A 17,767-nucleotide genomic window follows, 5' to 3' on the forward strand; every position below is an offset into this window, starting at 1 on the left:
AAAAAAAAAAAAAAAAAAAAAATATATATATATATATATATATATATATATCTGTAAAAAGCACAACATATACTGAAACACATATACAATACACATACCATGGGCTTTACAAGTTAAGCCTTATCATTTTCTCTCACAAAGGAAATTCAAATACAAGTGTGGGCCTAAGCTTTGGGCTACAGTTTTATTATAAAAATTCTTAGCGGGCTTCCCTGGTGGCGCAGTGGTTCAGAGTCCGCCTGCCGATGCAGGGGACACGGGTTCGTGCCCCGGTCCGGGAAGATCCCACATGCCGCGGAGCGGCTGGGCCCGTGAGCCATGGCCGCTGAGCCTGCGCTCCGCAACGGGAGAGGCCACAGCAGTGAGAGGCCCGCGTACCGCAAAAAAAAAAAATCTTAGCAATTATTGAAACCTTACAACCAAATATTACCATGCCTTAAAGAACTTTGTTTTATCCCAAAATGTTATATTAAATGATAAAGAGGGATTAAAAACTCTGTAAATTGTTTTTGTAATTTATTTACCCAGGAAAGCTCAGTTCAGATGCAGCATCTGGTTGTCATCGAGGTCCTGCTTTTTAACCAATTTTCCAGATGGTTGACTGAGGCACAAGGAGGTCAAGTGACTTGCCCAAGGTCACACAGTAAGTCAGTGGTTAGCCCCGCATTGGAACCCAGGATCCTCCTGGCTCCCAGTCCTTTGCTCTAACCAGAAGACCACACAGCCTCCCTATCCCTGCACATGCCAGAACAGAAAATATAAGAAGGAATGTTCCCGTGTTGGCATTTAAAAAAAAATGTTTTTAGTTTCTCTTATAGTTTTTGAGGAAAGGTGCAGAGGCCAAAACATTCCATCATTTCAACTTTTCCCAAACACCCATCTTTATTTTAATTGCATGCCTGTGTGTGTGTGTGGGGGTGAGAGATCAGTTGAAAAAACAAGGATTGAATGAAAAGATGAATTCAGATTTAAGTATTACAAATGTAAACTTATCTTTCACCAATGAAACTGAAAAATGCTATATCATTTTAAAAAGCTATTAAGATTTTATAATAATATTTATATACTTGTAATAATTAATCTCCATTTAGCACTCAGAATATTAGTTTCTGAATATTACTAATAACTGATACAGATCACCCTGAAATACTCCACTTGCATACATTAATTAATTTGGTAGTTTGGCTTCCTTGTGTCTTAATCCCACTATACAATTTTTCAGGAGCTAGGGCTTACACATACCTATATCTTGAATTATCCAATTTCAAGAAAGGGGCATTTTCTACCAACAAAATCTGTCATAGCTCTAACAACAACAAAACTGATATTTTAATCAGGGCCAATGGTGATGGAAAAGTGGAAGAATTTTAAAACCAGACAAAATGTAGTATAAACAGTTTCTTTTTCCCTTATTACAAAGAATGCTTTTAATTAAATGTTCATGAGTTAAATGATCACCTACCTCTGAAACGTTTAAAGACAGTCCTACTTTGAAAAAAATAAGACTAGGCAAAAGAATTTAAGTCCTGGTTGGACCTAAATAAGATTCCATATTTTATTTGTATCAACATTTAGATACGAGGAAATTGGAGAGGCAGGTACAGCACATAACTGCAAATCACTATTGATAACTCTCCTCAAATAGCAGCAAATTCACCAGACACAGGAGACAGCTGAATATATATATATATGGATACTAACGATTATTTTAATTAAATTATACTAAACCCCTTCCAGTTATTCAGGAATCTGAGCATGTATTTGCAGTTTTAGAAGGAAACTACTTTTGCTAGTTATCAAATTTGCATTCGGACTCACGGGATTCAGAGATCACAGGAATTTCTGAGTCTACCTTGTCACCAACACAGATGATTCCCTAAAGCACTCTAACTCATTCAATATACTGTTCAAAAAGTTTTTCCTGTTTTAACTTTTTCAAAATACAACTAGATAAAACAAGTTTAAACTCCCAAATGTGTAGATTTTATAAAACTAGTTTAAAAGAGGGGTTTTAATTTGTAACATAACTGTGTGACTATGATTTGTCCCCTAGTAAAAATGAAAGCTCCAAGAGGGAAGGGCTTGTGTTGCTCACCACTGTTCCCTGGAACATTGGAGGTGCTGAATAGAAATCTTCAGAATAAATGAAGTCATGAGAGCAAAACCACTTGTATGCTTTTATAAAAGTTAGGTAAAATGAGCATAAATTATAATATACTTTTATGAAAAGAAAATACCATTTTCATTTGTGTGTCTGAAGCTTGCTTATATGGAAGATAAAATGGAAACTGACTACAGGACACATTTTGATCCTTTAGATTAAAAAAAAAAAATCACATTCTATTTACAAGGGAAAAATCTCCTAAATGTGGACATTAGGAAAAGCCTTTCACCATAGCTGAAACCACTCAATAATACAGGTACTATTAACAGTAGAAATTAAGTTTAGGATTTTCCACTAAGATAGTATGGGAGAAAGTATTCAAGACAATGAACACCCAGCTATTAAAGCTTTTAGGAGCCTTTTGTGGCATCTCAGCTCTTGATCAAAACTCAAACATTAACTCCTATACCTTAGAGGATGCAGCAAGACTGCTGAGCCTTGGTATCTCACTTCAGTTGACAGAAATAATGAAACTAATTTTCAAATTGTTTTAAATTCCCATCTAACCAGGAACACACTCCCATCTAACCAGGAACACACTGCATCTGCTGGCTCAGGACACACACAAGGAACTGAGTCCAGATCAGGAAAACCTGAGTGACTAAACCAACTGCAATTTCCAATTAGATTTCATGTAACATTTTCTTTCCATGGAAGATAAATTTGCTCTTGAAAACAGCAAAAGAGTTTAATTTGATCCTTTTTGTTAAAATTAGCTTTTATTTCTCTAAGCCATTAAATAGATCACAACACATGCATTATCTCAGAGACAGAAGGAAGTGAAAACATCATGCACACAGTGAAAAATTCCACATACCCCCAATCTCCCCCCAGTCCCAAAAGAAGTGAGGATACAGATGTACAAGTGAATAAATACATTTGATCTTTGTATCCTTTAAAGAACGTCTGTCTGGAGGTAAATAATTAGGAACTCTTAAACACTTTTGGGGCTTAAAAAAAAATTCACTTATTTTCCCCATTTAACACACAAATCTATATATATGCAGCCAACTGAAAATGGCTATCAAAATTAAGTATAAGCATAGTAATTTCATAGATCAGTGTGACAGACATTTCCACTATTTCTTAATTAAATTTACCTGACCAGTTGCTTTTTAGGGTCTAGTATGTTCAGTAACTTGTCTGCATACACCTTCTTAGAAGCAGTAAAAAGAATGATCTACAAATTCAGGGGAAAAGAAGTAATCATTATACATGATCTAAATATGGGTACTATATTGAATAAAATAAAAATACTTATATAATTAGCTTAAGTATATTTACCTCATACATCTGAGACATTCGTTCCAGGAATTCCCTGAAGAATGGTCTTAATCTCACGTAAACCTGAAAAAATACAAAGATAGGCTTCAGCAAACAAACATATAAAACAGGAACAACTTATTTATAAGATATGTTCTAACTTTGGATATAATTTAAAAGTTCATATGTTAAAGTAATACAAAAGTTTACTAAGTACCACTCAACCAAATATATTTCACATATACCAAAAGTTACTTAAAACAATCTTTTGGTAGGGTAATAATAATCGTTGGTGATCATTTCACTTTTTAATAGTTAAATAGCAGCATATAATATAATAGTACTTCATGGAATATAATTTTAATAAACATTTAAACTAAAAACGGCAGGTTTCCCTCTGAGATTTTGATCCACCAATCAGCTCCATCTTCCAGCCAGGTAGCATCCATCCAATTATTAGGCAGGCTGTATATCCACCTCTAGCTGACCTGTCTCAATGACCTTCCTCAATAATTACTCAGAATTTCTTCTTAACAATCACCTGCTAAGAGTACCTTTATTTTAAATTTCTATTAAGGTAAATAATGTTCAAGAAAGAGATGTCTGGATTGGTGGGTTTAAATAACTGGAATTTTTCAGAAATCAATCTTGTTCTATACTTACTGATTCAGATGTGGTATCTAAATTAGCACTACTGGGCTACTTGAGATTGAAAATATAACAGTCAAACACACCAGTTATCAAAATCAACTGACAATATCAGGAAAGACTACAGTACCCAAAGAACTGACTTAAATACATTATTTTCTTATTTCTGTCTTCTTTTTGCCTACATTTAATGTAGCTCTTGTAATATACTCAATATTCAAAAAGCACAGAAATATAAGCCATGAGCAACCACTAAAACTGATTTACAAAAGAATTTGACTCCTTTAAATTGTATTTATTTTGTGACAAAAATTTATAAAAAGAAAAGTTTGTACTCTACTCAAAGGTGATTATTAACATCAAAAAACATGAACAACAAATACTTATAGAATGCCTATGCACCAGATTCACTTGATTCAGATTTTTTTTAAAAAGCTGTGGTGGCAACAAATTCAAAATTTAGGCTTCATGGAATTTAATTTTGTTGTCAATACACATCTAAACAAAAATGCCCTTATGATAAAAATCTAGTTCTAGGAATGTTTTAGGGCAGAACAGGGAAATCAGGCAAAGGATTTTAGGAGGTAGGGACTATGTACTACCAGTCTTTTTAAGTTCTGAAGCCCAAAGGGCGTAAGACAATGCCAAATATATAGTAAGTACATGATAAAAATCTGTTAAGTAAATTAAATATAACTGCCTGAACTTAAGCAATATAAACAAAATAGAGAAAGAGAGGCAAGACTACATACTACACAGGGAAACTACTGAATTTCCTTAAGAACCGATCACTTGTGGAAGACCAATTTCAAACATTAATATGCTAATAATATCACTCTATCCCTGCCTACAGGCTAGAATAATAAAGGTTTACTCATTTTTAAGCCTATTAGGCAGTTTATCTCAGTATCTTGACTAATCAAAAACCAAGTAAGCCACACACCCCCACCCCTAGCAAATAAATATGACAAAATCCTTAGTATCCAATCCCTATCACTTAGGATGAGGTACAAAATTTTTAACTAGAGTTGTGCTTCTAATTAATTTTAACATTTACATTGTGAAATATTTGGTATAGTTTGGTTTAGTTTTCAACACACCTTATTTGTTTGGTAATCCAAGTAACTGATAGATTTAGATATATTACTACCTTAACTGACAAAAACCCACAATTCGGTCAATACTTTTTTTCAATTACCTTATCTCATGGAGGATGATAAACCATGAACCATCAGAACCTTCTGTTTATTGCTAAGAAGGCTTATCAGTTAAATGCATTTAATAACCAAAAATACTTCATTTTTGCATATGTATAAATGTTTTCATTTGCTTTCAATATCCCTGCTATCACTTGCTCCATATTGTAAAGTAAAATAAGCAGGGCCTCTACAATTTGGGATTTGTCTCCTTTGAACACTAAAACACTTCCACTATAAAGGAATACTTCTATTTAAACAGTATTATCTAAGCATAATAAGTGGAGCACTGTACAAATGTGACATTTTCCAACTTCTTACACAGTGACTTCCAGATTATGTCAAAACTATACTACTGGGCTTCCCTGGTGGCGCAGTGCTTGGGGGTCCGCCTGCCGATGCAGGAGACGCGGGTTCGTGCCCCGTTTCGGGAAGGTCTCGCGTGCCGCGGAGCGGCTGGGCCCGTGAGCCATGGCCGCTGAGCCTGCGTGTCCGGAGACTGTGCTCCGCAAATGGGAGAGGCCACAACAGTGAGAGGCCCGCATAACGCAAGGAAAAAAAAAAAAAAAAAACTATACTACTACTTTGACTATACTTAAATATAAAACACATCTTAAAATTTGATATTACTTTCATAATGTACCTGTTCACTGGGGATGAAAGGTGGCACTGAGATAGAGGAATATAATGCTAGAGTGTTTCCTTACCATGAGAATAGAATAACTGTTGACTGTAAATGTTCCTATTCTCAAAACAGATTCACCATTTGAAACACAGGAAGGTGTTTCAGGATTAAAAGACACAGGCAGAAACTGAGATGGTTAGCGGGGGAGGGGGGGGGGACAAGGAATGTAGAAAGGTACAAAGTAACAGCAAGCCAGGATGTGGTTGGGACCACAGGAGGTTCTGCCATGTGCTGAAAAGGTAAAATCTCAGAAAGAAAAATAGAAATAGAGACATAGGGCTTCCCTGGTGATGCAGTGGTTAAGAATCTGCCTGCCAATGCAGGGGACATGGGTTCAAGCCCTGGTCCGAGAAGATCACACATGCTGTGGAGCAACTAAGCCCGCGTGCCACAACTACTGAGCTTGTGCTCTAGAGCCTGTATGCCACAACTACTGAGCCCGCATGCTACAGCTACTGAAGCCCGCGTGCCTAGAGCGCATGCTCCACAACGAGAAGCCACCACTATGAGAAGCCCATGCACCGCAACAAAGAGTAGCCCCCACTCGCTGCAACTAGAGAAAGCCTGCGTGCAGCAACAAAGACACAACACAGCCAAAATAAATAAATAGATAAATAAATAAAATAAAAAATTTATAATAAAAAAAGAAATAGAGACATAAGGCCAACAAGGTCTAACTCATTTGGATGGATATATTAAAGCAGAAATATATAGAAGTTAAGAAGCACTAAGCACTGTCCAGTAGGAAACAAGTAAGAACAATTTCAAAGTATGTATAATACAGTGAGACTACGATCACTTATTGTATTAGGTCAGAGATACACAAACATACAGATACACACATAGACATGCTTCCAAATGCTTCAAAATATATTCCACAGATGCTCTTAACTCCATTTTTCTTCTCCTAACCTTCTTGTAACAAAGATTCCTGTCCCAAGCTGCCTACTTCCTATTTTCTACATTCTTCTACTACTTAGTACTTCAGAAACCATCCTTCTTCAAACCTGCAATTCTTCAAAATCATGTAGTCTCTCAAATGTAAGCCTAGGCCATAAGTTTCACTTCAGGCTGGCATACATATATTCCTCCAAATATACAGCAATTATTCTATCTACACAACAAATAGCTTTAATCTATCACTAAACCAAATATATTTTGAAAAAGTCAATTTTAAAATAATGCATAATACTATAATAATGAACAACTGTTATACAAAAATACCATACCCAAAACATGTCTTTTATAAGACTGCCTACTACCCAAAGATGTTCATGCTATGAAATGTTTATTATGTAAAATTTTTGTACATTTCATGGTCGTGACTCTATTTTGTAACTGGAAGTTTGTACCTCTTAATCTCCCTCACTTACTTCATTATATGTTCATGATGTAAACTTTTAAGACAAAATCTACTAGAATGTCTGTAAAACAGTGATAATGGAACTAATCTTGTATAATATATTGTGGGCTGATTTTACCAAAACTTAAATTTTATATAGAAAAATGATAAATATATTATAGAAAAATAACATTACATTAACAGTACACTAACACTACTTGATTTGAACAATATCTGACAGCCAGCCTGTACTTTCTTTAGTACAAGAGGATGTCCTATAACTGTGCATGTAAGATGATCCTAACAGGCAATAAATGGTTAATGGAACTAGATTTAATAAAAATAGTCATTAAAATAGCAAGCCAGTTATAAATTAATTATAAATATTTTCTGACAGTCTGCCTAAATTCAAATTCATGTCTAAGTATGCAATGTCAAGTTATATACACTAATTTCTGACTATTAGTTTACCAAACCATTATCTAAGTTATCTAGGTAACTTTATGAGCACGACCAAAAAAAGGGGGTAGGGGGAGAAAACATCCAAAAGATAAGCAATTTCAAATTGTGGGCAATTGAAAAAAAAATTTCTTACATGTGGATCTTTTTAGGAAAAATATTTCTAAATAGTTTTAAGCACAGATAATATGACCCTAACATATTCAAAAAGAAGTATCTTTAATAGTTTTTCCATGAAATCCTTTGAACTTATTGCTATACTGTTGCAGGAAGGAAAACAAAAAGATAAATTTGGTGGTATTCACCTACTTAAGAGTAGGCACCTTTAAATAAAAAGATGATTGGTGGATGCTACCTATTTAATCAGCAGTAATAAGTTAAAACAGTAGAAAACTAACAACACTGAACAATGTGAAGAAGAGATGCTACAGGTATTAGCAGATACCACAGGTATACAAGGGGCTCTACCATTTTTTTTAACCCTTCTGCACACTTCAGTTTCTTTATCTATAAAATGGGTATAATAACAGTACCTATATAGAGTTGTTTATTAAATAAGTTAATACATATAAAGCACCTAGAACAGTACCAGCACACTGAGACTCCTAATAGCTATTATTACTATCCACTTTATTATTTAAAAGTAATCAGCCATAAGGAGAATAGCTGGAATGAGTAGGATTTTATGCGGGCAGAACTGGGCAACCTCAACTCAAAGAGAAAGCCATATCTATACTTTTAGAAGACGTAAAGTAAGTCAACTGATAAACTTAACTATTTAACTTAGTTAACATTGTCTTAGCATCAATACCAGATCATAGAGACAAAACCCAAACCTTCTCCACAGAAAGAGGGTTGCTCAGATAGGCCTTGTGGAGGCCTCAACTTCATAACCCATTGGGTGATTTTACAAGTCACCTTTTGCTTCACACAGTTCCAATAAGAGGCTGCTGGGGATAGTATTTGTAGGTGGATCAATCTGAGGATGAATAGGTAAATACTAAAACATCAGAACCAATAAAAATAAAAACAAACAAAACCCCCAAACTAAAACCTTCTGCAAAACCTTATACTGTATTAAATAGAAATAAATTTGAAAAGATATTTTCTTATGGAGTCCCAATGGGATAAAGTGCTTAATGTATTCATACAGAAGGTATATTAAAAATTAGCAACGAAGCATACTTTTCAAGTCATGGCCATTTACATACATATATAATATATATACAATATACATATATAATTTTTGAATTTAAATATGTATGTACACATATTTGTGTATATATATAAAATATTAATGTGTTTATCTTAAAGTCAAGTTTACTCATTTTAAGAGCAAAAAAAAAAAAACCCCCACAAATGTTGCCTTTAAAAACAAATTCTAAATTTTGAAGCCTCCAATTTAATATGCTTAGTAATCAACTGTCACATCTCCTATATTTGCAGAATATTTTTAGTTACTGAACAAGAATTTTCTGTATTTTTAAATGAACTTCTTCTAATTTTAAGATATATTTATAAAGAATACAAACCATGATGAAAAAATTAGTGCCAATGACTAGCTATAAGGATGGAAAAATTACTTTAAAATTATTTAAAATACTGACTCACAATTAGTTATCAAAATATTCTTCCCTACCAGATATAAAATATTACTTTTATCCTCAATACTGTGTCCATGACCCCAGATGTTTTAAGGAACAAAATACATACTACTTTTTTTTTTTTTTTTTGCGGTATGCGGGCCTCTCACCGTTGTGGCCTCTCCTGCTGCGGAGCAGAGGCTCCTGACGCGCAGGCTCAGCGGCCATGGCTCATGGGCCCAGCTGCTCCGCGGCACGTGGGATCCTCCCAGACCGGGGCACGAACCCATGTCCCCTGCATCGGCAGGCGGACTCTCAACCACTGCGCCACCAGGGAAGCCCTACATACTACTTTTGTACAATAAAATTATGCTTTATGAATGTCAAAACAAAATGCCTCTTATTTAGCATCAATTTAAGTCAGAGCTTGAGGGGAGGAAAAAATTGATTAGGTGTTTACTAACAAAACTCTTCATTTAAACGATTGCTTTTTTCTTCATGAAGCAAAAATAATGCTGACTTTTCTTCCTAGACTGTGGAAAAGAGATAGATGCCACTGACCCTCTACTTCTATTTTTCTGTGGTATAAAATATTTGAGATCCTTATGAAAATTATCCTAGGTTGTAAGTTTCCCAAGAAAACAAACTATAATAATGAGGAAGAGGCTGAGCTTTGCTAAACATGGGGCTCCCCATCCACCTCTCCCCCCAAGATTTCCCATAAAGGCAACCTCTACTATTAAAACAAAGCATCCTTTAGCAAGTAGCTCCCTACAGGATCCTATCTCTCCTTGAGTGCTTACCACAATCTGATTTCTGGACAGCTGACCCAAAGTTTGTTGATTTTACTGATCTTCAGAAAGCCACTGACTGGCTAAAGTCTTATTGGTGAACAGAGTCAAAAATCAGATGCCCCTGCCATACTTTACAGAATGAGGAGTTGGACAACACAGTTACGTTTGGTTGCACTGTAGTGAAACATATGAGGCATCTTCTTTTTGTCTTCAATTAGCCACGTTTGGGCTGAGTAGCTCTATTACATCTTCAAAAAACTGAGCTCCAGTTCTTGATGGAGACAGAGGAAGGTCATTGAGGAGGTGGTTCAGCTCAAGAGCTAAGTGAAAAATCTGTCTTTTGATTCAGTCCTGCTTGTGGATAGAAGTCATCTTCTGGATGGAAGAGGGAGTGAGATGACCTAGAGTCTTGAATTGGTGGATCTGCAGGAACAGAAACTAAATACAGTGGAGACCTCTTAACTGAGTAACACCACGAGATGGATTTCCTGACAATGTGTCAATATAAGCTAAATATAAAAATTAAAACATGTGCATTGGAACTGATCACGCACTTGTTTTTCCAGATATCAAATGCATTTGTACCATTCTATGAATAAATACGTTTCCCAATATCTAACTGTAAAACAATTCATGGAAAAACTACCAATTAAGGGAGAGGAAAAGACTCATTCAAACAAAAATCCATATACTTTGCCTTTGTGAATGCCACATCCTCACTTTAAAAACTCAGTTCTTCTTTCAAATGACTTTTTCTCCATATACACAAACTATGATCTGTCTATCCGTATAGTGTCAGTGGTAACATATATCAAAATTTTAATTTGAGTTGGATCTTTTAGGTTTATCTCCTAGAGAAATGGAAATTCAAATACATTCAAGGTACTAATTGAGGCTTGAATAATCTACATCCTCATATATTCTAAGTCTTGCATTAACTAGGTTGAGTCCTACTTATCAATCAAAAGAAGAGTGTATATCATGAAGTAAGGCAATCTTTAAACGTGAGTAGTGACCACCTTAAATTTCCCTCAAACTTTCATCTGAATAAACCTAAGAAAGCCCATAACCAGGTTACAGTGGACCTAATTTTAAATCTCTCTATATATTAACAAGAATTTTGATGAACATTTGATCTTACCTCCACTTAGAATTTGAATATGTAAATTTATTGCATATACTCTCATAATTATTAGACCAAGGGTCAGCAAACTATGGCCTTTGGGCCAAATCCAGATCATCACTTATTTCTGTAAATAAAGTTTTAATGGGACAGTCATGCTTATTCATTATGCATTGTTTAGGACTACTTTCATGCTACAATGGCAGAAAAAGTAGTTGTAACACAGACTGCAAAACCTAAAATATTAACAACTGGCCCTTTAAAGGAAAAAGTTTGCCAACCCCTGATACAGACCATTATCAAAACATACATAAGACAACTTATATTTTAAATTGTTTTGAAAGAAAGAGAATAACAAATAGAATTAACATTAGATATGGTTCTACTATAACAAACTTACCATAAACAAAAAGCAAAAGTAACAAAAGTCCCAAGAGGAAATTTTATCTAGCTTTGATTCAGATGAAGAATTTGATCCTATCTTAACATTACCATTTTATTTTTAAGAGTATATACATAAATGTTATGGAATTGACATATTCAAGAGTATATAAATGCCATGAAACTGTTCCCCCTTAAAAATGGTTAATTTTATGTTGTGAATTTCATCTCAACAAATTATTTTTTTAAGAGTATATACAGTATTTTACAGGTTTCTACCTTTAAGTGGGCCACATTATACTGTAGTGGTTAAACATGTAAGTTACATCTTACCTAATAATGTAGTTTCTCCAAAATCTCTTAGATCATCCCAGACCCTTGTGTATATTTCTTCTTTGCCAGTAGATGGAGACAACACCACTGAAAGTTTAAAAGACATCATTCCCTGTTTAAAGGGAGCTTGCTGGTCTGAAAACTGGGGGAACCCTAACCCAAGATTTCTTCAAAGTTATTTTTTAAAAAGCAGACAGAATGGCTATGCCAAAACTAGAAATCCAATATTAACTATGGACATCCTCAAAACTTACTGAAAGGGAACTAAACTCTGTACATGATGTAGTAACTAAATCATTTTAAAATACAATCATCTCTATAATTTTTAAGATTCAAACTTCCTGCTCATTGCTCCTGATTTAGGTTAGCTCATTTAATTTTCCTGTTTCAGAAAGTGTAACTCAGATATATAAGAAAAAGAGTTCTTTGAATTCCACAGAGGTAGATGCAGTACATATGAAGTTTTTTTTATATTAGTCATATGCACTGCTAGGAGCCTTTTATTCAAAATAAGACAACTGTCTGGATCCACAGGAAACAGTAAGAATTTTATAAAGAAGAGAACTAAAGAAGAAATGGTGGAAGCAATAAGAAAAAAATTCAATTTTATGGTCACACTGAAAAGAAATACACTCATGAAAGGGAAATCAAACTCATCTACTCTCCAAGTTTCTTATTTCACTACTAAAAATTATATAAACAGACCAAAACCATCTATCAGAAATAAATTTCAAATCTGGAAGCTTAAGAAATCACATCAAAATAATTATTTATAGTTTTCAGTAAGTTTTCTTTTCCAAATTCAAAAGCCTGAAAGCCATTGTTTTTAAGGGCAATTTTGAACATAAAAACAAGGTTATCAAGCTAAAAAGAGAGAACATATTGCCATGCTATTTATATTTGCCACAAGACTCCTGTCCTTGAATTACACTAAATAAGAACAACCTATTTGGCAGAAAATGTCTTAAGAAAAAGATTTACGTTAAACTAGTAATATACAGTTAAAAAGGAATTCAAAAACCTAATCCCTCATTTTTATGTATATTTTGCTCATCCTCTGATCTATATCAGAACTAAAATCAGTTTACATAAAAGGGAAATAAATATATTGATAGTACCCACATATTACCATACCTACAGTACCTTTCTAGGTTAAACCAGAACTGACAATAACTGCTCAAATCCTCTTATGACTGATTACAAGATAACATAGGTAAAGTAGATCCTGAACCACAAACTATTTAACTCTAAAATTTTATGATTTCCGAGCTATAATAACTATCATGTGCCAAGAAAACTATACACATATTCTAACTGCCTATTAAGAGCACATAAACAACCATAAACACCTTTTCATTGTTCACATGGTAAATGTTCTGTGACTTTATTTAGTTAATCCTTGGGTTGGCTTCCACCTGACAAACAACAAAGTTTTTGACCCTTTCCCAATCCTTCAACAACTGGTATATAAGAAGGTAATGCTAGTTCAATAACAACCTCCATGAACAGAAAGGCACTTCGTAGTTTTTGAAGTGTATTCACATGTATTAATTCAAATTATATGATAGGAAAATCTAAAACATAAAGTAAAACCTATGGTCAACACACACAATTTGCAGTGAAATGTAAATGGTATTTGTATTTTGCACTGTTACCTGTCCGTCGACACAGAGGAAGAAGAAATACTTATACTCTAATTTTTTAAGTAAAGCAGTAACTAGAAGAGTATCCTGGAATTCTGTGATTAAAATAAAGTAGATCTACTACACTGCAACCTACACACCATATTACTACAAAAGGCAATAAAAATGACCAACAAGGAATAAGGTTTCTTCCTATTAATTGGGTTTTGGAAAAACAACAACAACGCCAAGTGTTAACCTGGCAAGCTCTCGGGGACCTAAGATGTCAGTGTTCCTGCCTCCACCTGCTGGCAAACAGGTTATGAAACTAGCAGAGAGCAATGGGTAAAAAAAGTTCACATTTTTTTGGGTAACATTTATGTTGTTTTATGTAGTTATTTATTTAGCATGATGCTACTTTGTGTTACTAAATCATTAAAATACAGATGAAATCCATTAGGAATAAACACATTAAATTTCACCAAAAAAAAAAAATTTACAAAAGATTTCTTGGTTCAAAATATCTAACAGGCCAAAACTCAAGTTAAAAAGTTTTAATTACCTGATAAATGACATCTTGGAAAAGGACTGGAAAAGTAAGTGCTGCATCTTCTAGCTCATTTAAACTACAGTGTACTAGTGTTTCATCCTTAAAATAAAAAGGACATATTGAATGAACCAAGATATTAAGACATTTCAATTGATAATTTTATGTATTCATGATCACCAAAAACATTTATTAAAGCACCCATTCATACATGGAATTTTATATTTATAATACATTATTATGTGTGGCATAGCAATCTGGGATAGAATTTTCTAAGTCACTTGTTCTCACGTGTGGCTGCTAGAACAGCAAGCAGCATCAGCATCATCTGGGAACTACTAGTTAGAAATGCAAAACCTCCAGCTCCATTTCTTATCATTCAAATTCAGCAAGGAGTAGAGAGGAACTCAGCAATCTATGTTTCAATAAGCCTTTTAGGTGATTAGGATGCATACGCATGTTTGGCAACCACTGTTCTGAGTCCTGCAGTTGCCAACTTTCTGTTAAGTAAACCACATATAAACTTTCTTAATTTTTTTTTTTTTACAATTTGCCAACGGAAGTTTAGTATCTAACTATTAAAAAAATATATCTTCTATTTATATATAGCTCCTTATTCTTAAACCTTTTATAAAGAATTTTATTTTAGAAAATGGATATTTCAGTATCTGTTGAATATGTTTCATAGACATAAACATTGTTTAACTAAATTAGCAGTCAATCAAGTCTTCTTTCTCATCTTTGATTACCAAGCCCTGTTTTCTCATGAGGAAAAGAAGGTAAGGATCATTCAATGTAAGGTATGTGCAAATATGTATATTTCTCAAATCCTGAAGGATAAAAATAAAAGGCTTCCATTTGTAGAAAGTGACAACACTTAAAAAAATAAAGCTGCTAGTAACTACCCCCCAAATTTTTCAATGTGTTTAAGATGAATTAAAATGAAACACAAATGCTCATACCTTGTGATTCCACATCTTATTAGCTGGAGTGTTTCTTTTAACCTAAAGTTAAACTCTGGGGAGGCAAAGAGCAAAAAATACTCCAGATATGCCTCATTTTCTTTTTCTTTTTTTTTTTTAACATCTTACTGTAGTATAATTGCTTTACAATGTTGTGTTAGTTTCTGCGGTATAACAAAGTGAATCAGCTGTATGTATACATATATCCCCATATCCCCTCCCTCTTGAGCCTCCCTATCCCACCCCTCTAGGTGGTCACAAAGCACCGAGCTGATCTCCCTGTGCTATGCAGCTGCTTCCCACTAGCTATCTATTTTACATTTGGTAGTGTATATATGTCAAAGCTCACTTCGTCCCAGCTTCCCCACCCCGCCATGTCCTCAAGTCCATTCTCTACGTCTGCATCTTTATACCTGTCCTGCCACTAGGTTCATCAGAACCATTTTTTTTTTTGATTCCATATATATGTGTTAGCGTATGGTATTTGTTTTTCTCTTTCTGATTTACTTCACTCTGTATGACAGACTCTAGGTCCACCCACATTTTCTTCTAATAGCATATCAGAGTACACAATTCAAGGTATTCCCTTAGTATCTTTAAAAAAGGTATTCTCTTTCTTATAATTGAATCATAGCAATTCTACTTTCTTCATCTACAGCCTATCTAAATTTTGATCATTCTTCTTTACCCAATTCTGTAAAATTACTCATTTATGCTCACCAATTCTTATCTTTCCCTCTCTATTTACCTCCACATTGGATTAAAAATTATATGGCCAAACTTGCTATCATGACATCAACTGCTAACATAAAAATCTAGCAAAATCTTTTTCAGTTTCTGTACATCAAATCTAAACTACTCATAATCATTTTCAAAATTTTTCTTTTTTTGCCTACGTATCCTCTAATAAACACCTTAAATACTTAGGCGTTCTGGATGCCTATTTTATTTATATCTCTTTGGCTAGGCAAAGGCTAAGGTGCTCAACTCTCAAAACAACTATATATGCTAGTTAAGATTTTAAAAATATGCTTTTCCTTAAGATAAAAAAAATTTTTTTAATAAGAACTAAACATTTCCAATTATAGGTTACTAGTAACAAAGGCTTTTAAATAGTAAAATATTTTCCAGTATTATATAATAGATACATATTTTTGCTAATATCAAGAAATTGCCGGCAGATGGTAAATAATGGTGACCATATATTAAGTTTGGTTAGGAAAAGATAAGAGATATTCAGTTTTCAAAGCTCTTCTGGTACCCTAAAAAAATATAAATTTTAAAATTCACACCAAGAGAGCATATTAAAGGTTTTATTAGTCAGCATTAAGAAGTCATGCTTTTGAGAGTCTATTAATAAAGTTATTAGTATTAGATAATACTAATACTTAGTATTAAGTATTACATAGATTGCCCCTCCCCCCCAAAAAGGAACAAGAAAAGGAATATGGTCTTGCATGAGGTTAACTCATTAAGACCTAGTTCCTTCAGGGGAACATGACTGTGACTCCCCCACCCCCCAAAAAGGTTGAAATATAGCCATGAAATTAGAATTTATTGGGAGATTAAAAAACAAAACAAAGGGTATAGGAGTATGGGGGCAATAATTAATTTAATTTAAATAGAAAAATAGTGAAATAGCGGGGGTTGTTGGGGGAGAAAAAGAAAAAGAAAGCTTAATTTATTTTCAAAGGGTACTGGAAACCAACAAATTGGGGAGGCCCTGGCATTAGACTGTGCTTAAAATAAAAACATTTCAAGAACACCTAAGACATGTTTTTATAGTAAATGTATGTGTAAGGCTATTCATTCACTTGTATTCTTTTAGGTATTTTGTGCTAGTATTTTTTAAAAAGAATTTAACGCCTTTATTTTCCCTAACTCTACAGATAATATACTTACCAAGTCTAAAACTAGGGAGAATTCTGGTGTGCTTCTTGTCTTCAATGGAAGGGCAGGTTTCCTATTTAGTTGTTCTTCTGTCAGTGGTGGAACATGTTTGATGAAATAATAGCTATAAATCAAATTTTAAGAAAATTTCAACATTTCTATTTTTGTAAATATAAAACATATTAGTAAATTCAGCCCATCTTTAAGTTTTTAATTAAATAATGCATATTTAACCTAGTAAACCAAACTTATAAAACATATAAGTAAAACTGAAAATATACAAATTAGTATTTCAGTAACTCAGCAAAGTATTAATACCTACAGGTCAAATGCTCTTTGCAATATACCATTTAGCCACCCCTCTACACATGTACTTTCATTCCTTTCAAAGAGAGAAAAGGAAAAAAAAAAAAACTCACGGGTCAAATACTTCCCAGTCTTCTTCATAGGTGGCCTCTGCGTGGGCTGATGAATAACCACTATCTGGAGTTACTGGTGCTATTTAACAAAGTGAAAAACAAAATGTTGCTTTTACTCACTTAATGCTTCCATGAAGGATACATTTTTACTGCTTTTATTAAGATCTTCCTGAAGCCCTGTGTATTTTAGGTTAAAGATAAGACAGAAATAATTTGTAAACAGTATTTAAAAGTAAATTTATAAACACATAGATCTAACTCTGGATCCAAAGGAGAAATTTACCATTACAGACAAAGTGGCAAGCTATATCATGGCTAGCAAAATTTAAATCCCTAACAGCTAAGAGAAAATTTAC

At 33.8% G+C, this 17,767-nt stretch overlaps 1 protein-coding gene across 1 annotated transcript in view; it reads right to left on the reverse strand.

Annotated features, from left to right (window-relative positions):
• The window catches only part of CTDSPL2 (CTD small phosphatase like 2), a 71,358-nt gene that overhangs the window by 4,124 nt on the left and 49,467 nt on the right, over window positions 1-17,767 (reverse strand). Inside the window, exons 6-10 of the mRNA XM_007467528.1 lie at window positions 17,412-17,490; window positions 17,005-17,116; window positions 14,156-14,242; window positions 3,449-3,511; window positions 3,265-3,344 (exon numbers count right to left, since the gene is read on the reverse strand). Coding sequence (XP_007467590.1) covers window positions 3,265-3,344; window positions 3,449-3,511; window positions 14,156-14,242; window positions 17,005-17,116; window positions 17,412-17,490 — 421 coding nt within the window. The remainder of the gene's footprint in view (window positions 1-3,264; window positions 3,345-3,448; window positions 3,512-14,155; window positions 14,243-17,004; window positions 17,117-17,411; window positions 17,491-17,767) is intronic.

Source organism: Lipotes vexillifer, unplaced genomic scaffold (genome assembly GCF_000442215.2).
Source record: "Lipotes vexillifer unplaced genomic scaffold, Lipotes_vexillifer_v1.1 scaffold722, whole genome shotgun sequence".
Classification (NCBI taxonomy): domain Eukaryota; kingdom Metazoa; phylum Chordata; class Mammalia; order Artiodactyla; family Lipotidae; genus Lipotes; species Lipotes vexillifer.